At 55.0% G+C, this 22,808-nt stretch overlaps 8 protein-coding genes across 8 annotated transcripts; 5 read left to right on the top strand and 3 right to left on the bottom strand.

The window, feature by feature from the left end:
* Positions 1 to 972: 972 nt before the first annotated feature.
* KRP23_5304 (RxLR effector protein) lies at positions 973 to 1,359 on the top strand (the record flags this gene model as incomplete). The annotated part of the gene is made up of 1 exon (XM_067895868.1): positions 973 to 1,359. One exon carries the CDS (start codon positions 973 to 975, stop codon positions 1,357 to 1,359), a length of 387 nt encoding a protein of 128 aa, XP_067746910.1.
* A 1,436-nt stretch (positions 1,360 to 2,795) lies between these two features.
* KRP23_5303 (WD repeat-containing protein 53-like protein) lies at positions 2,796 to 3,887 on the bottom strand (the record flags this gene model as incomplete). The annotated part of the gene is made up of 1 exon (XM_067890353.1): positions 2,796 to 3,887. The coding sequence occupies one exon, from the start codon at positions 3,885 to 3,887 to the stop codon at positions 2,796 to 2,798; it is 1,092 nt and encodes a 363-aa protein (XP_067746909.1).
* A 2,556-nt stretch (positions 3,888 to 6,443) lies between these two features.
* On the top strand, positions 6,444 to 6,959 carry KRP23_5302 (uncharacterized protein; the record flags this gene model as incomplete). The annotated part of the gene is made up of 1 exon (XM_067890352.1): positions 6,444 to 6,959. One exon carries the CDS (start codon positions 6,444 to 6,446, stop codon positions 6,957 to 6,959), a length of 516 nt encoding a protein of 171 aa, XP_067746908.1.
* A 986-nt stretch (positions 6,960 to 7,945) lies between these two features.
* Positions 7,946 to 12,191, top strand: KRP23_5301 (Cilia- and flagella-associated protein 57; the record flags this gene model as incomplete). The annotated part of the gene is made up of 2 exons (XM_067890351.1): positions 7,946 to 7,971; positions 8,036 to 12,191. 2 exons carry the CDS (start codon positions 7,946 to 7,948, stop codon positions 12,189 to 12,191), a joined length of 4,182 nt encoding a protein of 1,393 aa, XP_067746907.1.
* Positions 12,192 to 12,851: 660 nt separating this feature from the next.
* KRP23_5300 (uncharacterized protein) lies at positions 12,852 to 15,036 on the top strand (the record flags this gene model as incomplete). The annotated part of the gene is made up of 4 exons (XM_067890350.1): positions 12,852 to 13,198; positions 13,258 to 13,454; positions 14,418 to 14,851; positions 14,917 to 15,036. 4 exons carry the CDS (start codon positions 12,852 to 12,854, stop codon positions 15,034 to 15,036), a joined length of 1,098 nt encoding a protein of 365 aa, XP_067746906.1.
* A 734-nt stretch (positions 15,037 to 15,770) lies between these two features.
* On the bottom strand, positions 15,771 to 16,889 carry KRP23_5299 (uncharacterized protein; the record flags this gene model as incomplete). The annotated part of the gene is made up of 1 exon (XM_067890349.1): positions 15,771 to 16,889. One exon carries the CDS (start codon positions 16,887 to 16,889, stop codon positions 15,771 to 15,773), a length of 1,119 nt encoding a protein of 372 aa, XP_067746905.1.
* A 1,673-nt stretch (positions 16,890 to 18,562) lies between these two features.
* On the bottom strand, positions 18,563 to 21,515 carry KRP23_5298 (Protein RRC1; the record flags this gene model as incomplete). Its single annotated transcript, XM_067890348.1, has 5 exons — positions 18,563 to 19,713; positions 20,014 to 20,503; positions 20,568 to 20,720; positions 20,786 to 21,268; positions 21,333 to 21,515. The coding sequence occupies 5 exons, from the start codon at positions 21,513 to 21,515 to the stop codon at positions 18,563 to 18,565; spliced, it is 2,460 nt and encodes an 819-aa protein (XP_067746904.1).
* Positions 21,516 to 21,729: 214 nt separating this feature from the next.
* On the top strand, positions 21,730 to 22,516 carry KRP23_5297 (Proteasome subunit beta type-3; the record flags this gene model as incomplete). Its single annotated transcript, XM_067890347.1, has 3 exons — positions 21,730 to 21,732; positions 21,821 to 21,888; positions 21,973 to 22,516. The coding sequence occupies 3 exons, from the start codon at positions 21,730 to 21,732 to the stop codon at positions 22,514 to 22,516; spliced, it is 615 nt and encodes a 204-aa protein (XP_067746903.1).
* Positions 22,517 to 22,808: the final 292 nt, after the last annotated feature.

The raw sequence follows: 22,808 nt of genomic DNA, 5'->3' as shown, positions 1-22,808 counted from the left end.
TGTTAGTGATATATATGGTCCGAATGTGCGAACCCTGCGGCCTTGTTCTTAACTAACGGCGTAGTGGAAGACGGAAAGGAAACGAGCCGCTCGCCACGATGGCCGCGTGATGTAGTAGCTCGTGTTCACAAGTACGTACAAGGCCGTCCTACAGTTTACTTAGAGGAACAGCCGACGACATCTTGATTTTAGTATGGAACACAGCACTGACCGGGCGAGCTTACTCGAGGCGGAGCAACTTTTCTCACTGGTGTGCAGCAGCGTGCCACGGTGCAGGGGCAGTTAGTTCACATCCAGATGAAGCTAAAGAGCCAACGCACAAGCAGCATTAGAGTGTTCGCAGCCGGCGTCATCTTGGCGTCCTTCAAGGCATTCACCGCCACAGAAGTGATCGTTTTAGCAGGTACGGAAAAGCCAGTATATAAGAGACGTTTTAGCTCCTTTCGCATGTTCATGGCCTCGATTTATTTGCTGATCGAGGTCGATCTAAGGCATTAAAGGGCCCAAAATGCACCCTTATAGAGTGAAAGGGTTAAAAAATATTACAAGCCACAATCGTACATGGGAATAATCACTCCGGTTGACTACCTCTCGATACCGTATGGCAGTGTGGCATGCGAGACATGATCATCTGCCGTGAGGTCGCCGCAACAGCATTGTGGCCTGTCAATAAGTTGTATACCTTATTATAATAGTCAAGCTAGCTGTGACTCCATCCCATCTTGATGACCGTAGGTACTCACTCAACTGAGTTAGTATCCCGGATGCTCTCTAGGAATGCTACCGCATCGTGCCGACGACGACGCAGCAACGGTTTTCAAGATCCAGGCTGCGTAGGATAGCACCGTGCTGAGCAGCCTCCTGCCTCCACCCCAGGGTTGGACGTTGGCAGTGAGTGGTATCAACTCATTTCATTTTCACTTTCAAATCTGCTGCCCAACCCTCAAGTCCCCACTCCCCCCGACCATACGCATGCGTCTATCTCACATTTTCGTGGTGATCGCGGCTACTTTCCTGCTTGCCAGCGCGACGCCCACGGACTCCAACCAAGCCAAGATCTCCCAAGCGACTTTGCCGGAAGGCCCGGGCCAGCGGCTTCTGAGGACCCACCCCACGACCTACGAAGATGATGATTCCGAAGAGAGAGGTGGCCCTCCGACTATACTTGAAAAACTGAACTTCAAGCTAATGAAAAGGGCTGGTAAGACCGCTGACGACTACGCTGAAGAATTGGGCATTGCCGCCGCCATGAGGGAAGTGGAGCGTACCGGAAGGGGGGTGCTTGAGTTCCAGCTAACCCAGGCGTACGCGGACTACATCAAATACTTCAACTACTTGAAGTCAAAGAAAAAAAAGTAGACGAAGTCTGCGGAGCAACCAAGCCTACCGTCGCAAGCGTATCACGTCAGCGTCTGGCCTCGAACCAGTTGCAGATAGATTGTAAACTGATGATTAACCCTTTTAGTAGAGTGTCTATCATCAGAAAACGTGGATACCGGTAACTCGCATCTAGACTGCAGATTGTGTCATTTGCGGAGAACGAACCAGCGAAATACTGCCTCCTCATTGCAGGCTGCATTTAATACAGGTGGCTAGGGACCAAAAAGGCAACACTGCTGTGACACCATAACCATCTCCTCAGGGAGCAAGTATCATGCAATTTCAAACTTGTTTACACTCATTTACGAGAGGCGGTCGTGGGCACCAAGGAATGGGACTACAGCACCGCAAAATCAGAACCGAGCACCAAATTCAAAAGGGGGCTTAAGCACCGCAATATTTAAACTTCAGTACCATCGATGCGGAAGCCAGGGCCGTCGCGATTTATAAAAAGATACATGTAGCTCAACTTGGCAGACTGCCGATTTACCAGGACACAAAGCGGCAGCCTATCGATTTACACGAGTTGCACAACGCGGCAGTATGTCAACTTGTACACATACTAGGTGAAGCGCGCTAGCTGCTCTCATTGAGCTGGCTGCCGGCCGTCGACATATCACACAAAAATCGGGATGGAACCCTATCAAAACACTGGCAATCAATTTACCGCACGGCTCACAACGTGCACTCGAATTATTACACTGGCATCTGCGAATCCACAATCAGCGCATCGCCGTGACGGAAGGCCTGTCGCGAAGTATGTCGTCGTAGGCACTGTATTTCCGAACTTGAACGCAGACAACCCGCCGGCGCAACTCTGGTACCGGTACTCGACGATCCCGTCGTTCTCGATTGACTTTGTGTGGGATCACTGCTCCTAACGGAGAAGTACGAATTAAATGGAGCGATTCCCGCACCGCATCAAGGTCTGTCCCGCATCAAGCTCAAGACTCTAGACTGCCCACCACGGATGCGGAGGTGGACACAGAGGCCGGGCGACAGCAGCGGAGCGAGCAGGAGCTGGGAATTCTCAACTTGGAGGCGTGTAGACGGACGTATTCTAGCCTTTGAGCTGTTATCACCTACCACAAGCATCATGACAAGTCGCGGGAGGGTCGCAGGTGTCGAGAATTAGAGCCACCAGGATGTGGACGCCCTCCTGGAGTTCATTAGTGATGTTCTGCCGACGGGTGCGAATGAATGGGCGTCAGTGCGGCTGAACTTCACTAAGGGCGATTGTTAGTCGATTGATGACTATGACTACTGTACCCGACTCGAATCTATTGTTTTTATACTAAAAACGCCACCATAGCGCCAGCAGCGCTCACGCCCGAGGTGCTGGTCGCCCATGTTCTGCTGGATAGTTGATTTTCAAGTGGGGGCTTACCGTCCCGACAGGTCGGCCACACTATCGCTCACACCACCGAATACGCTGAAATCTCCTTGGACAAGTCCGCCACGACGATCAGATTTTGCTGGGTCGTGGTGATAGCGTTGGGGCTGTCGTTCAGAGCAAACTCTGTCACGAGGAACGGATTCGGCACCGTAGGGTCGTCGTCGTCGTCGTCGTCGCTGGGCGCGTCGAGGCAGAGTGCTGCCTGGTAATCCCACACACACACCTTGGCGTCGTTGGCAGTGGACACAAGCCTGTCCTGGGGGCCGAACGCAGGGAAGTGGGCCTGAGAAACCATCGCACCATGGCGCTTTAGTCGACGCACGACCTGCTTGGAACCAAAGTCAATGACTGCAATGCTGGCATCTCCCAGACCAGCCGCAAACGACTTGCCATTTGGTGCAAATGCTAGCGAGTGCACCAGCGGCGGATTGAACATTTGCTGGACACCGGATCCTTCTCTTTCAGCAGCCGCACCCAATCCATTCACGCCAGTGTTAAGATCAATACTAAACTTTACGCGACCCCGGGAGAAGTCCCAGAAGAGGAGCAGGCCGTCCATACCACCAGAGACGAGATCCCACGGAGCATTAGGGCGGAACGGAGCAACGCTGCAAATGTTAGAGTGCTGGCCGCGCAGGGTCTTGAATAGGCGGTGGTTTTCCAAGTCGTACACGCAAATATCTCCTGTGTCGTCCGGTGCCGACAAGTACTTGCCGTTCTTACCCGCGTGCCGCGACAACACGTTGATCTCGTCCTCGTTCTGCTGGAACACTTCTCGGTCCGCGCAGTCCACGATCAGTGCAGGCTGTCGCACGTCGAAAGTCAGCACCTTGGTGCCCGCTGCCGCATAGATGTAAGCGCTCTCTGCGCCTGCAGTGGCCCTGCCGAACGCTAGCGAGTTCACCGCGCTCTCGTCTTCGTCGGTGGTACCCAGCGCCTTCTTGACGTTCAGGCATTTAGTCACTCGCGTGGTGCGCACGTCCCACAAACGGCACGTGCCGTCGTCGCTGCCAGACGCGAGCACATTCGGGTGCACGTCCTCCTCGCAAAGAAGCGTGTTCACCGACTCGCGGTGGCCCTTGAACGTCAGCACCCGAGGTGTCACTGCCATTGTTGTCCAGAAGCAATGTCAACCTGCCGTTTCTGTACTAATTTGTACCCTAGTTTTGGTACAGTATGCTACTGCCACCACGTGCTGCCCCGTTGGTGAAGCCTCTCGATCCGAGCCCTTACACCGCGACATACGCGAGTGGCACCTTTGCTTCACGGTGGGGCCCCCACCTGAAGACGAGATATTCCTTACGAAAGTTGTGCGTCTGCTGCACCCGTCAAACGATTTTCGGTGCCGCGGGGAGGATGGTCAACACACCGCAACAGCATCTGGGCATGAGCTTCAGCTATGCCTGGCGGGCCGCTCTCAGAACTTATGCCAGTCTCGCTATGTATTAGAGCCTCATGACGGACTGCTGAAAGCTCCATCGCGATGGAGGAGGGGGGAGCTGCAAAGCCTGTTTCTATGAGTGCCTCATTAACCACCATGTTGTTGCCGCCTTACTGCTGCGCGGACGACGGAACCTCCCAAGTGCCACCGGCGACCGATGCCCTGGGTGGTGCCGAGTCGCTGCTGCAGCTCTTTGCTAAGTCGGTGGCTGGCGGTAGGCGATTGTTCCGCAGTTTGCGCCCTGCTTGTTCATGTACCGACAGGAACAACACGTACGATTTGATGTGCAAAGAGAGCGGCCGGCATGCAAGTGCATACTGCGGTGGTCGACGCACTCATCCACGGGTTACGAGTCGCCGCGGCTCTGGCAGGCAGACTCTGCCGCAGAGAGGTTAAACGATTGTGTGACTGCAACTGTAGTCACGTGCACAGCAGCGGCGATGACGCTGCTCGCAAAGACGCCTTGAGGCCAACTCGGCACTGCCGAGCTGCCGCCGAGAACGGTGTTGAAAGCGCCCGGAGCCCCGCTGCAGCTGTGCTGGCGCTGGCAAGCCGAGCGGGAAGGCCAATCTCAAGATCTCCGGTAAGAGCTTTCCCGAGATGGCTTCCGGCGTTCTTGTCCGCGTGTTTGCCAACCGTCTGCTTTTTTAGATAACGCAACGCTGGCGAGGCCAAGCGATCGCCTTGCCCCGGGATAGCGTCTGCTTCAAGCGCGCCAAGGTGGCTGCAGCGATGGCACAACCGGCAAAGCCTGTTTCGGTCTCCGTTGACACCGTCAAGCTCGTCGATTCGAGCCACACGATCGCGACCCTGCTGCTTTCAGGCAACGCATTTCCATGGCAAGCTTGATCTTCCGCCCCGTCGAAGTCGCTTCAACAACTTTTCGATCGCAGCCTCGCGCTCCTTGTCTGGCAATGTAAATGTACAATGTAGCGCAAGCGCACCGAAGTGCTTTTCATGGCATCGTACGAGCACCGGCAGCGCTGCATGCAATGCACGGACTGTAGATAGTGGGGGCTGTTTCTGCCAGCGCCTGCAATCCACAAAAGCGCGCCGAGCCTTAGAGCATCTCGAAAGTGACCAAAGCTGACCGACGTGACCCGAGCAGTCACACAGCATTACAACCCCGTAAAGTACCCTACAGTAGGACGAGTGTGCTCAATGCACGACACAGCGTTGCGCTGGCAACGGATGCAACATGCGACTCGCTACATGTACACTGCATGCTTGCCCTGGTCTGAATGGATACAGACGCCTCTGTCGGCCTCGCCTTCAATCACCAGTGGCGATTCACCACCTTCTCGTCTCGACTCTCTAGACACCGCCAACCGCGGCGGTGCCGATCCTGAAGATCGCTGCCAGTCCCTTTCGACGGGACAATGCTGAGCTGACCTCTTCCTCGAGCGCCGCCAATGCCGACGAGCGCCTTTCGGTGACGTGCGTGTCCAATGTCCAATATGGCGAAATTGCCTCGTTTCTGGTGGACTGCCAGCCGTGGAGGCGAGCGGTCACTCACATGGTGCGCTCGGCCATCGGGATGGCCGGCCAGAGCTAGCGTTCCCTGCTGTGCTGCGTCGGCGAGATCAAGCGCGCGGCCTGCGGGACCAGCAAACCAGACCCCCCCCCCCCCCCCCCATCCGGCGATTGCCTCGGCTGCCGGCGTCTCGTGGCGTAGACCACCATGCGGGCGCCCATGCGGCGCCATCACGAACTCGTGAGCGTCGATCGGGCAGATGCTGGCACCCGCCGCAACGCTGGTGGCTGCTGCCTTCTGCCTGTTCTGCCTTCTTGTCGGGGAAACGACTGCAACGCCTACAATGATTGTACCAATGGCCAGATCAGATGCAGCAAGACTGCAGCACTGTCCGCAAGAACAGATCGCCGCCGCCGCTACAGCGGCGAGCGGGGTTTCTCAGCCTTGACGGCACGGATAGCAGAGCGCAGGGGCCCATCGTGGTGGAGCTTCGACCGCGACCCGCTTGCCATGTCTCGAGTGCTGAGCCGATGCCCGATGTGGCTGCAGTATTATGACCAATCGGCTTCGTTTCTGCGCATGGTTTTGCGCCCGATTCGTAACCGCTCGCTTCCGCATAATCCGGCCGGGTTCATTCACCCGAGAGTGCAAAGGAGCGACTGGCTGGTCTGTGCCGCCGCAGCTCGGGCAATCTTCACTTCCGGATTCCCCGCGCGCTTAGCAAGTCGAGACAACAGACGCAACAGACGATCATGCAGATGAAGGTGGCCATGGACAAGCAGACGTCGCGTCGCCTCGTGAAGGTGACCAACTACGCGTTGGTGCAGGTGCTCAAGGCCACGGTGGCGCGCCTGCGCAAGGTCGAGATGGAGATGGGCGACCTGGAGCTCGCGCTCGAGGACGAGCAGGAGGAGGTCGAGTCCTACAGCGACGACATCGACGACTGCCACGACCGCATCGAGGACATCGACGAGTTCGTGCGCGAGCTCGAGGCCGGCAACGTGAACACCGTGAGCGACGTGGCGGCCGCACTGGCCGAGATGACCGAGGAGCGCCAAGAGGAGCAGAAGCTGCTCAAGGTGTTGAGCGACGCGCGCGTGAGCCACGAGCAGCAGTTCCAGCAGCTGCAGATCCAGTCGACTGCACTCAAGCAGGAGCGCCTTCTGCTCGCCAAGACCCGCTTCGAGATCTGCTGCCTCTTCCGCCGCAATGGTGTCTTCGATCTCGTGCGACGGAGGCTCGCCATCTTCAACCCTAAGTTGCTGTGAGCCACCGCGCAGCGATCGTCGTGGCTCAATATTTATTAGCACTAGTACTATGGAAATACAACCCCGATACCATATTTGCCACTACACACTGTACCCCTTCCTTCCTTCCTTCTTTCCTTCCTCCCTGATTTTTCCTTCGGGAGCCAAGGTATCAAGCCGTGGGTCCGGAGGTAGCACCACCGCCCTGGCCATCAAGCTGATGATCAACCGCGCCGCCGCAGCTGCGCTCGCGCTCCGCTCTCGGTGCGCCATCACCTGCTTGCGTCTCCAAATCGAGAGATCTTCCGCAGGATCGAGAGCGCGATTGCTGCTGTCGCCGAGACAAGGCGGCACCCAGCCATCTTTCGATGCGTTATCTCAGATTGGTGGCTTCGGCTCGAGCTGCAACGTGCGCAGGCCAATGGCGGCTCAGCGTCGTCCGCTCGACTGGTGACTCCACATCGCTTGATACTTCGATCCAGACTCGAGATGGCCGCGCAGATTTGGAAGAGCGCAGAGACCTGTTGGATCATCACTTGGTGGTGTTTTCCGCTGCAGCTGTCGCCTCCCGTCTAGGATCGGCAAAAACGCAGAGAGAGAGGGGGGGGGGGGGTCTGAGTCTCATAGGGGGCAACTCGGGCATGCTGAGATGGCATGCCCGATTTGCCCCCCAAGAACTTCATGGTCACAAATCTTCATGGCTGCAACTTGCAGTGTCCCCTCCCCCGGATCAAAGCTCGTGTCTTCTTTCGTCGAATTTCGCTGCAGCACTCTGCTTCAACGTGCTGTAAAGTTGCATGTTACAGACTCCGAAAAACCATGCTCTCTAGCGAGAGCCCTCGGACGTCTCCGGTGGCGAACGCGCCAGTCACCGTAGAGCCGCTGCTGATGTGAAACCACCAGACGACTGTAGCCGTGATCTTGGCCACCCCTTCGTGCGCAACGCCTTCCTGCTCAAGCGACGGGCTTCGAGCGAAAGAGTACACGCTGTGCAGTCTGAGACTGCCATGACGACGGTGAATCTCATACCGCGGTACGCCGCTCTCGTCGAGCGTGACGCCACTTTCACTCACTCCCTTCTTGCTCCTGCGCTACAGCCACATATTCGGCCTCAAGACGGATGTCCACTCCAACGTGGCTTTCGTCGACGATCAGACCGTGGCGTACCCTGCAGGCCACCACGTAGTAGTGTGCTCACTCGACGACAAGCGCCAGAAGTTTATAGCCGGCACCGAGGCCTCTGAGGGCGTCACCTCCACGGCCCTGGCTCCTAGTCGCCGCTTTTTGGCCGTTGCCGAGCGCAGCGAGCGAGCTCTTGTGAGTATTTTCGACCTCAAGACCCTCAAGAAGCGTAAGGTGCTTAGCTCGGCCGATGCGCAGGCCCGGAGTTACGTCAGTATGGCCTTCAGCGCCGATAACCAACTGCTGCTCACACAAGGAGGGGCCCCTGACTGGATGCTGACGTGCTGGAACTGGTCCAAAGGTAAACCGGTGGCCAGTGTCAAGTCTCCACTCCATGTCATGGCACCCCACGCCTCTCCAAGCTCAGCAATGCTGGCACTTGCAGGGCAGTCAACACTGCACACGATCAGCGGCAGCATGGCGCACCTGGGCTCATCGCCGTCAGATGCCAACCTGGTGGCGTCTGGTGCAAACAACTCTGGTGCTGCAGCAGCCTCGGCCGCCCCACCGCAAGTTTCCGCGTGCTCATTCAGCGACGTCGACTCTGGATTGGTGTGCGTCACAGGTGCAGGGCTTGTTCGGTTCTTCCGGGTGCTAGAAACATCTTTCCGGCCATTGCCCAGTCCTCGAATGGAAACGCACGTCTTCCTAGCCCATGCGTGGCTGAAACAGCGTGATGACTACTTAGTCGCAGGCTCTGCTGCAGGAGATCTCATGCTGTTCCACGGAGGTGAGTTTGTCACGCGCCTCAGTGCGTCACCTGGGCCAGGAAAAGCCGTGCACAGTTTGACTGCGACCACCAAGGGACTGCTCTGTGGACTTAGCGATAACATAGTTGCCATGTTTGGCGTAATTTTGAACGACACTGGAGATCATACCGACGCAGCAACGCCCAACTCGACATCTTTTGTCAGCGAGGAAACCAATCATTCGCCAACACAAGACGACCATTTTCTGGAAGATGCAGCCGATATATTGACTTTGCATCGGCTTGTTCGGGTTGATACTGGTTCAGGCTACGTTGCAACGATTGCCGTGAGCCCCAACGAAGATGTCATTGTTGTCACCACCTCCAACGCCCAGCTGCTCACGTTTCCGTACCAAGTTCACACGTCAGGGGTGCATTCTGGTACACCAGCAACCGTTCCTGTCGTAGATGAGTCTGCAGCAATCGCTACCACTGGCACTGCCGTCGGAAGTGCCCCTGGTGTAACTATGGCGGATGCTGCGCTGGCTCAAAACGAAGATGTTGAGTACGTTATCACAAGTTTTCACCAGCCAAGCGATCCCAACAGCAACAATGGTCCACCCGGACCGGCTAATGGAGGAAGTGGTGGTGGTTTCCTGCACGTGACTGGTATGGATGTTTGTGTACGCAAGCCACTGTTGGTGACCTGCGGCTTGGACCGGACGGTACGCGTCTGGAACTACATCGAGCGCACCTGCGAGGTGGCCAAACGTTTCAACGAGGAGGCTTTCAGTGTAGCCTGCCACCCTTCCGGGTTGCACCTGCTGGTTGGTTTTGCGGACAAGCTGCGTTTGCTCAACATCCTTATGGATGATATTCGCTCTTTTAAGGAGCTACCGGTGAAAGCTTGTCGTGAGTGCCAATTCAGCACAGGGGGGCATCTCTTTGCGGCAGTCAACGGTAACACCATTCAAGTATTCTCGCTCTTCACGGGGGAGTTGGTTGCCACGCTGCGAGGTCATAATGGCAAGGTGCGAAGTCTGTTTTGGAACGCGGACGATTCCAGTATTGTCTCGGCGGGGCTTGACGGCGCCATATACCACTGGGACCTTGATGAAGCAAAACGTGAGGCTGAGTTCGTGCAAAAAGGTGTGTCCTACTACTCAGCACTTTGCAACCGTGAAGGTACTGCAATCTATGCTGTCGGAGGCGATCGCTTACTTAAGGAGATTGAAGTGCCGTCGTCCCAGCTCACAAAGGAATTTCTGTGCGATGCTACACTGGGTCAACTGGTGCTGTCAGGCTCACAACGCCTTCTGTTTGGCGCTGGAGCTGAGCCAGAACGCCCAGGTGCAATACGAGCGTTCAAATTCCCACTAACGGGCGAGTCGACGGAGTTTCAGTGCTTAAGTGGCCCTGTAACACGTCTGCGGGTGTCCTTCGACGATCAGTTTCTCTTTGCCGCAGGTGAGGATGGCGCGGTGTGCATCTTCGAAGTTAGGGATAAGGAAGGACGCCCTACCCGATCTACTGGCAAGGAAGGCGATATCTCACTATCAGTTGCATCAGTAGGGTCGGCTGCGATCAGTGGTGGTTTTGCTGGTGGTTCCTCTTATCACCATGAAGGTCTTGGGGGGCATGGAGGTAGCATGGCTTCATTTTCCGAAGAGATTCTGGTGACCAAGTCGGATCTGGAGGAGAAGAATACGTTGATGCTCGAGCTCAAGAACAAGGTGGACGAGCTCATGCTACACAATGAGTACCAGCTGCGGCTCAAGGACATGACATATAATGAGAATCTGAAAGACCTGACAGAGAAGTTTACCCACGAAATCGAGCTGGAGAAGAACAAATACGAACTGCTGCGAGAAGACAAGAACGATATCGAAATGGAGTATGAAGAGAAAATTAAGCAGCTAGAAGAACACCATTTGCAGCAGATGCAAGAGACTGAGGCGGCATACCAACAAAAAATCATGAAAGAAGTCGAACGGTACCAGGAGGTCCTCACACAGCGTGAGGCACAATGTCTGCACTGGAAAAGTGAGCAGCAGCGTCTCGTGACCACACACGATAAATATGTGGCTGATGTGACAGAAGACTTCGAGCAACGACTGAACGAGGACCGTCAGCTACGAATGCAGATGGAAGAGGAAAAGGAGGAGTTGGGTCGAGAGTACCGTGAGACGGTATCACAGGTCGAAGCAGACGTGGACGAAGAGATCGAGGCACTCAAGAAGAAATACGAAGATAAGCTGCAGGCTGAGCGGGAGGCCACACTGAGGTTTAAGGGAGAGAATGGTATCATGAAGAAAAAGTTCTCTGCACTGCAGAAGGATATTGAAGATCAACGGGACCAGATCAAACTACTACTAGAGAAGGAGAAGGAACTGATTGAAGCCATCAAACAACTCGAGAAGGAGATCCAAGCACTCAAACGAGAGATTCGCGCACGTGATGAGACCATTGGAGAGAAGGAAAAACGAATTTACGATCTCAAGAAGAAGAATCAAGAGCTGGAGAAATTCAAGTTTGTGTTGGACTACAAGATCAAGGAACTGAAGCGCGCAATCGAGCCGCGCGAAAATGAAATTGCCGACATGAAAGCTCAGATCAAAGAGATGGACCAAGAACTAGAGCTTTTTCACAAGAGTAACGCGCAGCTGGACGTGCTTATCGGGGAGCAGCGCCAGCGTATTAATGCGCTGCAGAAAGCCATTGCGGGGCACCGCCAGGTGCTAAGCGACCAACAGACGTCAATGAGACGTTTCCGCTGCGACTTGCACGAGTGTGTTCGACATCTGCAATCTCCCAAGGAACTTGCCCTTCAGGTGGCGCAGCTCTACAACAAATATGTAACGACCGACGATGGGCCTGGTGGGTTTGGCTCAACCAGTGCAGGCCCTGCAGGAGACGTGGAAGCTGAGATTCAACTCGAGTATGCCCGACAGAAGCAGTACCTAGAGAAGTCTGTGCACGTTCTCAAACGTAAGTACGCGGCCGACGCACAGGATCACCAGCGCGAAAACTTACGAGCCACTTCCGACAACATGCTTCTCATCCGAGAGATTAACGACCTTCGTAGTGCTCTCACCGCTGCCAAGAACAACCTTCAAATGGAGCGCGCCACATTGACTACTGCTGGTCTGGGCGTCTCAACGATGAACCAGGAGAAGTCCAGCGGTAGCATGTCTTTGACTGCAGCATTGGAAGCAGCCGGCGGGGATCCCGACGTACTGATTGCCCGACAGCGAACGGAAGTTGAAGAGCTGCGCCGGGCAGTAAAGGCTCTAGAGGACAAACTCGCGAGCGGTGGCACCGGGCTCACAGGCAGCAGACCCGGAGAGGTCTTTCCACCGATCGGTCGTGCCGTGGACGGCTAGAATTCTTCATGTATGGTCTCTCAAATGAAAATGCTCGATTCGTTTTTCTTCATGATCCTCGCATGCCACGAGCGGTTCAAAGTGGCGGTTGAAGTGCTTAAGGACTCAAGGACTTCAACTTTCCTGCCGACCACCGCGCGAGAACAGCACGAGGGCACTCGACAAATGTGCGTTGCTATCATCAGCGGTTACGAGCTAAACGCGCACGCCAGCGGCAGCAGTGGTCATGACGGGGGAAATGAAGTCATGGCGAAGTTTGGCAGGTCGGGGTGCGTAAGCGCGATCAACAGCAGGCGATGATCATTTCGTCGTGTACTGCCGAAGCGGTGCTGCCGTATTTGTTTTAAGCATGACAGAGTCGTGAGGGCTGCAGCAAGACGTTTGATATGCGTCACTTCGATTCGATGAAAAGACGATGTATACATGTATGGATAGTGAAGTTGACGTGAAGTGTGTGCAGCGCTCTGGTTATTCCCGTAGCAATGCTTTCAGGCATGATACAGCAAAAACCAAGTTCATAATTATATTATTTATATGAGCGTGCACAAACTGCAACCGAAACAGGGTGTCTATAAAACTATAATATGTTGCCGCCGAGGCCGAAACTCCCAGAGCTTTGAACCGACGCTACTTGCCCACTGCGGTAGATTTCCTGTGTCGATGGGTGACGATCCGTACGATTTCGAGATCGCACTTCCTGCAGCTCCAACTAGTGCCGACAGATTTACAAGAAGCCAGCGTCGCAGCAGCGATAGTGATGAAAATATCAGCGATGTCAGCGGCAGTCTCAGTAACATGAGCGGCATCAGCAGTGACAATGACAGTGAGCGAGGAAGTGACCGTGAGCGGAAGCAGCGGACAGAATCGAGCTTCAAAAGGGCAACCAAAAGCGCGATCGAGCCGAAGACTGCAGCTTCGTCAAGTGCACTGGACAGGGCAAAAAACTTCTTGTCCAAGTACTCCAGCGCAACAACCGGGAAATCCAACGGTTCGAAAGCACCAGCCAGGTGAGTTGAATTCTCGTCCATTTGTGTGCTCTCAGTAAGCCTAATATGAAACCTCGCAGTCTACGGGTTGGTTTGGACCTGGACGATGATGATGATGATGAGTTCTCCATGGAGTCTTCGTCTGGTGATGAGAAAGAAGACATCGGAGATAGCGACCCGCCTCAAATCTCTAAGCAGCAAATTATCGCCACGCAGGCTAATGAAAGACAGGAGGCTGTTATTCTTCAGAACGACAACGAAGATGGAAGCCAAAACAGTGAGCACCTCCCTCCTTACAGCTCAAGCAGTGTGGTCGCAACCTCACTTTCAGTGATGGCGGTTCAATTTGACGATCGCAGCAGCGGCGAAAGTCAGGCGGGAGATAGCATTGAATCCTTTCACAGTGAGGGATCGGATGAACGAACACGAACATTAACAATGGAAACTCCTCGGCCGACACTGCAAAAAACAGATTTTCAAGATCACCATAACGATAGTGCTGGAGATTACGACGAATCGCTCCAGAGCCCGAGCCAGCAGATTGAAACCAGACAGACGTATGCGTTTACCTCAGTGAGGCCGCAACAATCAATTGCTTCTGAAAGCGAGGTTTACGACGAGGATGCATTTGAAGAAGATTCGACAGTAATGACCCATGCTCCTGCACACAATTCAAGCACAGTGGCAATTCAACCGACGGTGAGTGCCGAAAAGAACTTTGATTACTCTATGGATTTCTCTGACGATGAGGACAAGAGGCAAATGCAGCTCGAGGTAGAGCCATCTGAATTAACGATAAATGACCCAGCTCGAGAACTTAAAAGCCCTCCAACGTCGAGTCGAGGTGATAGTAACAATGACAACGGGGAACAAAGCACTTTTCTCGAATCCGACAGCTTTCGTGAAGGTGAACATGATGAGCATGAGCTCGACCATGGTGCTGCTGAACCTGTACTTGTGGCCTCAAGTGTTGTAGAACCGCGAACGAGCGCTGAAAACAATTCACCCTGTGTAGCAGAGTCAGAACGATTGTCAGACTTGACTGTTGCACTACGACACGAGCCTACACCAGCAGCTCACTACAGTTTGAGCAGCTCTATCGATAAATTGAAAGACCGACTATCCTTGGATACAGGTATCTCTCCCATACCAGCAGTAACATCACAACGTATGCCTTTCCAGCAAAATGAACAAATTGGCGAAGAAGCGACAACTGCTAAACAACAACACGTGGAAATAGTAAGAGCTTACCAGCTCGACGAAGGCATCCGCGTGAAGATGAAGGACGCAAGCACTCAGTTTACAGGAAACCATGCTGCTATCCAAACAGACTTGGTCCCTGATGGTATGCACAACTTGTTCGTGTCGCCAACACCTACTCCAACGTTTTCATGTAGCTTTAGCCGGGAGAACGAAGTACCTCCGAGTGAAGCCAAATATGCTTCTTGTCATAGCAAGCAGCAACCACCGCCTCCTCCTCCGATCTCACCACAGCTGGGAGCATCAGCTTACAGTTTGGATGCACTTAAGCTGCCAACGGTGGCTTCCACTTCACTGTACAAGCAGCAGCTCCTCAACCTCCAGGAACAAATCCTGCAAAAGAAACGCGAGACAGAACGGATTGTACACGACCGGATGACATTTCAGTATTCCTCCCTGCGAGGTATTGAACGGGTACGTTGCTCTCCTCATCGTTCTAACTTGAATATCCCGCCTAACATACGCTTCTGTGTTGATAGTTCATAGCAGATCGACGGGTGCAGAAGCTAGAGCTTTGGGAAGCTCTTATGCGCGTGGACCCGACACTCGACGAACGAATGGCTCGAGAAGCAGCGCGCGGCGATGACGTAAAGCACTAGTGACAAGAAAGGGAGTGTGTAGGTTCGTGAGTTAAAGCTGATGAAGGGTGCACGGAATCGATTGCTCGTATTTGCCATGGTGCTGCCTTTGCACTCTCTTCTCGACGACGCAGACAAATGAGAGCAACGTATGAGTCGTGTATTGCTCGAAAGCGGTCGTACAGTACGATCACTCCTTTGGATAAGGCCCAGCAGTCTTTCTTCCAAAACCATGGCGCGAAAACGGTAGACCGCAATAGTACTCTGCAATTTACTGCTAGACCGAGTTCGTGGGTCCCAACTGCACTACTATTATCAATTCAGTTTTTACGACTCGGTACGTATCTGTTCTCGCTGCTGCAGCCTGCATGGAACGTTTGACCTCTTCTCCTGCGAGTCTCTTTCGTGCCAGCAAACCTCGCCGCACAATGATTTGCATCGCACCCGCAAAAGTAGCGACAAAGAGCGTTCTCGAGGGGACTTGATGCTTTGAGGCGAGTTTGATGCTCTTCCTCAGATCCAGTAGCTTTGCTCATCTGTGCCGGCAAGGACTCAATCTTTTTCGCCACAGGCTTCTCAACAACTAGTCGCTCAGTTTGGTCTGGTTCATTAAAAGCTAACGAGGGAGCAGCGCGGCGCGACCGCCACGCGTCTACGAGCAAAAAAGGAATGTACAAGGCACGCCGGCGCCGCCCCGCCATCTACCGCCGCCGCACCGCCTCCTCCCCCAAAAGTAGTCTGCTAGCACACGCCTTCTAGAGTGTCACGCCCGGCACGGACGCACCCGGCATCGGGTACGACGGATCGTACGACTGACCGGGCTCAAACGAGGTGCCCGGCTCGTACGACTGACCGACCGGGCTCGTCATCGCCTGCGGAGAGCGCGGCACGCCCGCCACGCGCATCGAGTGCTGGGACTGCTCCAGGTCCACCTGCTGCTGTAGCGTGAAGCGCGGCTCGGCCAGAATGGGCACCGAGTCCTGGCGGTTGCGCGTCTGCGGCGCTGCGCCTGTCACCGAGTCACTGCGCATCTTAGACGACGGGGGCGGTACAGCTGCCGGTGCGGCCTGCACGGCCGACTCCTTGCGCATGGCCATCACGACCTCCTTCTGGGCACGCTCCTCCGCCGTCACGCCTCCGACCAAGCCGTTGTTGCCGCCCGCTCCGGCGGCGTTGGGGTAGTTGTTCGTGTTCGAGCGCGGGGCCTCGAAGAAGATGTCGCTCTGTCGGTCCAGGTCGTCCTGGTCGTCGCGCTTGCGCGTGCGAACGTAGAAGGTGATCACGAGCAGCGCGAGCACCACAACCGCGGCCACCACGACGGGCACGATCCAGCCCGACGTCGACGAGGACGAGGAGTCCTCCGTGTTGGCGCTCATGGAGCTGCCGGAGCTCGACGGCGCCGACGTGCCGTACACGGACGTAGTCGCCGACGAGTCCAGCGCGGCAGACGTCGTGGTGTCACTCGAAGCGGACGATGAAGTCACCGCCGCAACCGTAGCTGAAGGGGCCGCAGTGGTGGCAGCGGGGGCCGCCGTCGTCGCAGCAGGAGCCGCAGTCGTCGTAGCTGGCGTCTTCGTCGTGGTGGCCGGCGTAGCAGTGGTAGCCGTCGGCGCCTCGGTCGTCGCAGTGGGCGTCTTGGTAGTCGTAGCGGGCGTCTTGGTCGTGGTGGCCGGCGTGGTCGTCGTGGGAGCCGGTGCCGTAGTGGCCGACGAGGTCGTCTCGGTGGCCGATGACGAGTCGGTGGCGCCAGAGGACGAATCGGCCGCCGTGGTGGTGCCTGTGGTCGTCGTGGAGTTGGTAGTGGTCTGCCCCGTAACGAGTGCCAGCGCGCATAGCGCCAGCAGCAGCAATGCGCCAAGTCTTCTGGCGCCCATGTCCGTCTGTGTGTTAGCAGCTACCTGTGTGTGAGGTGTCTACCTTCCGACCCTTCCGACCGAGTCCGGAGAGGAAGAGGGGGCTGGTTAATACTCCGGGCAAGCGGAGTGAGAGCTTATGCGAGCGCCTTGGTCAGAGCGGAAGTCTGTGCGAGCGAGGAATGAACGGAGGAGGGAGTGAGCGAGGCCGAGAGAGTCGGTGAGGTAAAAGCCACACAGCGCAAAGCCAGATGGTGGTGGACAATCGACGAAATGGCACATGAAACGGTGCAATGGTGGACGGAGCCAAGTCTCGCGTTGCTCAGCGTATCTCATGCTCCTGCAATTCGTACTGCGCTGCAATGGAGCAAAACGATCTCGGCATAAGGCTGCGTGCACTGCTATTGGAACGTGGTTGCGGTGGTTCGTGTGAACACACAGCGAACTTCTGCCAGACAACCGCAAGCGCCGGCGCCGAGGTTTCTTTCGAGTCCGGGGGAGCTCCACGTTGCATCGGATTGTCCACGCCAAGCACGCCACGCATCAGTCGCCTCCACGTTGTGGAGCAATGCTCACGCACGAGTCCAACGACCTGGGCTGCTCGCAGCCACTGTGTCCGTGCGAGTCGACTCGCTGTAGCAAATCGCTTCTCGGGCCCCGCTGTTACGGTATGATAGGGCTGACACACCTTGAAGCAGCGTGCGCACCGAGAGCAGCTTTTCTAGCAACACGCCCCGGGTTTCCACCAGCCGATCCCGAGGATGTGGTGCCAGCGACTAATAAAGCGAACGGCCATTGTCGCAGGGCAGGAATCCGTCTCAATTGAGCTAGTGTAGCTACATGTACACTTGAAAACCGGCGGAAGTAATGCGTGGGTAGCACGTAGCGGCCATTTTCGTGACGAGACTTTACTGAATCGGCGCGCACACCGATCACAGCATCGATCAAGGTGCAAAGCACTTCGTTCGGCTTCGTCACGAAGCGATTCGATTTGCGAAGCATGTCGTGCCCTGCGGGTGGCCTCAGGTCCGTTATGCTTGCTGGCAGCAAGTTGCTGCAGAGCACGCTGTTCGCAACGGATCCAAGAGAACTGAAGCAGCGTATCCGAGAGTGCTCATTGATCCGTCTTGGAGTGAGGAATTGCCGGCGCAAAATTGCATTGCAAACTGTACTGCCCAAGACGTGTCTGAAGTGCCAATCGCTTTCAAGTGTGGGCCAATGTGGCCGAGGAAGGAGGCGACCAGCATACAATGACAATCAGTTGAATTGAACCAATGCAATTGTGAGGCTAGTGCCAGTGGACGCGAAAGCTGCACTAGCATATCTTTTCTGATGCCTACTTGTCTACCAAACGCTACGTGAGTAGCTAGTTCCTGTAACCAGTCTGACAGCAGCACGAGGCGCACCCTCGTACCCAGCGTGCGGCACGCTCCATCTCACCTACGTGTCCTTCTTTGCAAAATGAACAGCTTCAGCATCATCTCGCGCTAATAAACATTTCCAATCTGTTAACAGCGACAGCGAAGTCGACAACATCATTGACAAACCCAATGCAAACGAAACCAAACGGAGAAAAAGCAAGAACGATCCTGACAACAGTACCATGCCACAGGCTTGATCGAACTCAACGAGAACTACTCGTAACAAGTAGCATTGTCAATGAAAGAGGCGTGCCTTAGTATTGCAGACGTTTGCTAAATGGGCTCCCCGTCCAAATCTCCATCATCCATTGGAGCTCCATCCAAGTCATCATCATAAAGCGGCTTCCCATCAAGCTCGTCTCCAGCTACATCATCATCAAGAGGTACACCATCCAGTGCTTCCTCATCCATCGGCTCACCATCAACATCATTGCCACCGTCATCTATTGGCTCTCCATCGATGGGGCCTCCGTCTAAATCCTCTTCATCGATCGGGTCGCCGTCCAGATCGTTTTCATCGTCTTTATCCACTTGCTTAGGTCGAGTTGCTGTCGAGCCGTTCGCATCACTCTTTGGTTCGCCTGAAGTGACAGTTTTGCTGTTTGGTTGAGCATTGGGTGTTTTCACACGCACTGCCTGCTCTTTTGCGGCGGTCGGAGAAGTAAACTCCTTGAGCCATTGTAGCCGAGCAACCAACTGCTTCGCGTCCCCCGTGGCCATGATTCCTGATTGTCGGCACGTTTTCCGTAGCCGCTCTAGGTCCGTTTCTGCGATGCCTTCAAACGTGAGGCTGCGTGCGGCAACGTATTCGTCCTCTTCCACCTTTCTCAGGAATGTAGCATGGAGTCCAACGAGCACGGCCGGAGGGAATAAGCTCCAGCTTTCCCACGCGGTCAACACATTCATCACTTTCTCCTTCATAGCATTCGCAGACATGCGCCCACCGATGTTCTTGTGTGCAACACGCAGCGTATCCATTATTTCTGGCAGGCACTCTTGAAATGTCGTACGGAAAAGCGAGGCATTCTTCACGGCAGCTGAACTGTTGTGCAAAATGTCGGATGTCACGTACAGCAGGCCAACTAAGGCCACATCGGATGAGGTCGAGCTCTTAAACGACCCCAAAATGATGCCGACGAGGTCCACCGCCGCCTCTGAATTATCCAAGGCGAAACCCATCGTCTTCTTTACAGACTCTCTCTCCAATGTCAGGCCGTCCAGTAACTTCTGGAAATCGCCATAATCGTCGCTTGAAAGGCGATTGCGCTCCCGCCCACGTTCCATGTCACGCGCACGTGCAATTTGTTGCCCAGTCAGCAGCTTTTCGTTCTTGGCGCCAAAATCTTGTCCACTGGCAGTTCCATAATCAACCCGCCTGGTATCCCGGCTCTGATCCTGGTGGCTGTCACCATGCCGACGATCATCTTTACGTGACCGTGAACGTGAGCGACGGCTACGCTTTCGTGGGATTGACTCATCAGAGGACCACGACCGACTTCGACGACCGTGGCTGCGACTTCGACTGCAGCGCTTGCGTCGGCGCCTTCTCCGATCGTCACGGTTATCATCTGAGCTACTAGAGCCACTACGAGAGCGATGACGACTTCCACTTCGACGAGATCTCCTAGGACTTGCACTGAAGCTTCGCGACCTGCTACGACTGTAACTTCTACTGTGATTTCGTCGAGATGATACAGGACTGCTGCCATGGTGGCTAAACTGACCAGATGATCGAGAAGCAGAGTCCTTTCTCCTCTTCCCATGTGACTGAGTGGTCATTTTAGGTGGCATCCATACAGGACCGTCGGCGGTCATCTGGAACGAGGTTTCACGCCACGAGTACTCATCGTCCCCCATTGCAAACGAGTAAACTCGCCAACGATAATACAATGCAATGGGTGACTGAGGCTCGAAAAGAAACCCATATTCGGCCGTGTTCGCTTCGCGCATACGCACAGCATTTTCAAACTGAAGTCCGTCTGCCGCTACGTAATGAGCAAGGCGATCCACTCGCCGCCGCACCTTTTCATCCGCGGGTATCTCGATCGTAACAGTCTGCTTCCCAGATAAATCAGAAGTAACAGTAGAGACAACGGGTGTAGCAGCAACTGCTGGAGGAGTCACCGCCGACGGAAGTAATAGCCCAGGAGTGCACGCCCGAGGCTGAATCTTAACAGCCTTGCTCCACCCGACAATCATTGGCTGGCCTTCCAACTGCAGCAGCGTAGTTATTATGTGAGGCGATACCACGAGAGAGATGATGGAATAACACACTCACCTCCTTGTTGCTCATATTGATACGAGCGTCGTCAGCATCACGTCGCTCGTAGAAACTGACAAACCCGCAATTGCGTCTACGCGCACGCTCCTCTTCAGATCGAGGCCACATGATTTTCACTGAGTACACGTCTCCAAAACGCCCAAACTCCGCCTACAATGGAGCAGTACAATCGTTAGCTACCATCTCAGCAACTAACTCATTCAACTTCAACGCACCTGCAGTGCTTCCTCCGTGACAGTCGGCGCCAGATTCCCCACATACAAATTCGTCGTCTCCGGGTCTCCAGTGTCGAACGAGCCTTTATCAGTACCGACGCCATCCATTGACACCGGCGCAGGGCCGCGCTCCTTCATTTCCTCCATAAACTCGTCGATGGCGCGTCTCTTCTTCGGTCTCTGCACGGTCTGACCCTGCTCTCTGTACTCGGCGTCCTTCTGCTTGATCTCCTGCAGCATTTTGTCCATCTCCGACACTTTCTTCCCCGCTGCAGCAGCGCCAATTGCTGGCTCCTTGGCCTTGAGTCTATACACATCCCCACTCTGTCTCGACGACTGGTGACTGCCCTGTGTCGCTCCTCCTCGCACGAACGCCTTGCCCTTGGTTTCATCCTCGTTGTCGAAGGACGCCACGAACGTCGCGTAGATCTTGGCCGCTTCCTCGTCCGCCTGGCGCTTTTTGGCCTCGCGGTCTTCTCGATCCTGCAGGTTTCGGTCTCTTTGTGAGTCGGGGGAAGCTACGAATTACCGTCTAGCGGCTGCAAACCTTCTGGAACTTGGTCTTTTTCTGGTGGCCCAGCACGAAGCGCGCCAGCTTATCGTCAGTCAGCGCCGTGAGCGAGCTCGGCTGCATCTCCTTCTTCTCCATGCCCCACGGTAACTGCGGCGGAGGCCGCGGCGCCGCGTCCTCCTCTTCCTCTTCCGCGCGATTCGAGCGTCTCCGACCCATCCGATGCCAAAATGAGTGCAGCCCTTGGCAGGTATATAAAGGGAATAAATACTGTTTACAGTGTTAGATATGAAATATAATATCATCTTTTGTATCAGGTCTATTAATATAATAGCACCAGAAAAGCTTCAAATAAGGCTAGATTTGAAAGTATATTTGTCAGATCTATCCCCCTCCTCTAAACAGGAAGAGAAATCTTACGGAAGAAGCTATCATGGTGCGTGGTCATCTGCTCCTTTGCAGCTCGCCTGTATCAAAGCATGACCTACTCACTCGTGTCTGTGTGCTGTTGCTGCTGTCTGCAGTCAATCCTGTCGTACAATGGAGCGGCAATCATCGCCATGGCCGGCAAAGATTGCGTCGGCATCGCCTGGTACGCTACATCTGCAGCTGCAAGCCACCACAAGCCATCCCAGTAATTGCTGCTGCTAACACTATTGCATTTGCAACCAACCAGTGATACCAGACTAGGTATGCAGGCGCAGACGGTGGCCATGGACTTCCAGAAGGTGTTCCGCGTGACGGACAAGGCGTTCCTGGGCCTGGCGGGTCTCGCCACCGACGTACAGTCCGTCTCGCAGCTGCTCAAGTTCAAGCTCAACATGTACAAGATGAACGAGGAGCGCGAGATCAAGCCCAAGACGCTGAGCGCGCTGATGTCCTCCATGATGTACGAGAAGCGGTTCGGCCCGTGGTTCGTTGAGCCCGTGATCGCCGGCCTCACAGAGGACAACAAGCCCTTCCTGTCCAGCATGGACTGTCTGGGCTGCGAGATGATGACCAAGGACTTTGTGGTGGCCGGCACGATGGAGGAGGCGCTCTACGGCATGTGCGAGTCCATGTACAAGCCCGACATGGAGGAGGAAGACCTGTTCGAGACGCTCTCGCAGTGTCTATTGTCCGCCTGCAACCGTGACGCACTCTCCGGTTGGGGCGCCGTTGTGCACATCATCACACCCAAGGGCATCACGTCGAAGAAGTTGCAATCGCGCCAGGATTAGGCTTCGCGGTCAGTGGTCATGCCGCTGCGTTCTGGGCGTCTTGCGGCGCGCCCTGAACTGAGTGAGATACTGGAGACACAGCACAGAGACTTGGCACAGGGCTATCAGTAAAGCGACAATAAAGGCAACGACATATCCCCAGACTAGAACCCTCTAGAACCCTTTTGAAGTGGTGGCATTCATTGGGTGTCCAAAAGGACCGCCGCAACAGGCTGCGCAAGTTCACCTGTACAGTGCTGTTGGTAGTCGGAATAGGCAACAGGCTGGTAAGTTGCAACATTTTCTGCTGGTG

The sequence above is a fragment of the Phytophthora ramorum genome (genome assembly GCF_020800215.1).
Source record: "Phytophthora ramorum isolate Pr-102 chromosome Unknown Phyram_PR-102_s0004, whole genome shotgun sequence".
NCBI classification, from domain to species: domain Eukaryota; phylum Oomycota; class Peronosporomycetes; order Peronosporales; family Peronosporaceae; genus Phytophthora; species Phytophthora ramorum.
The sequence above is the reverse complement of the archived record's forward strand: the minus strand, read 5'-3'. Positions and strand labels throughout refer to the sequence as shown.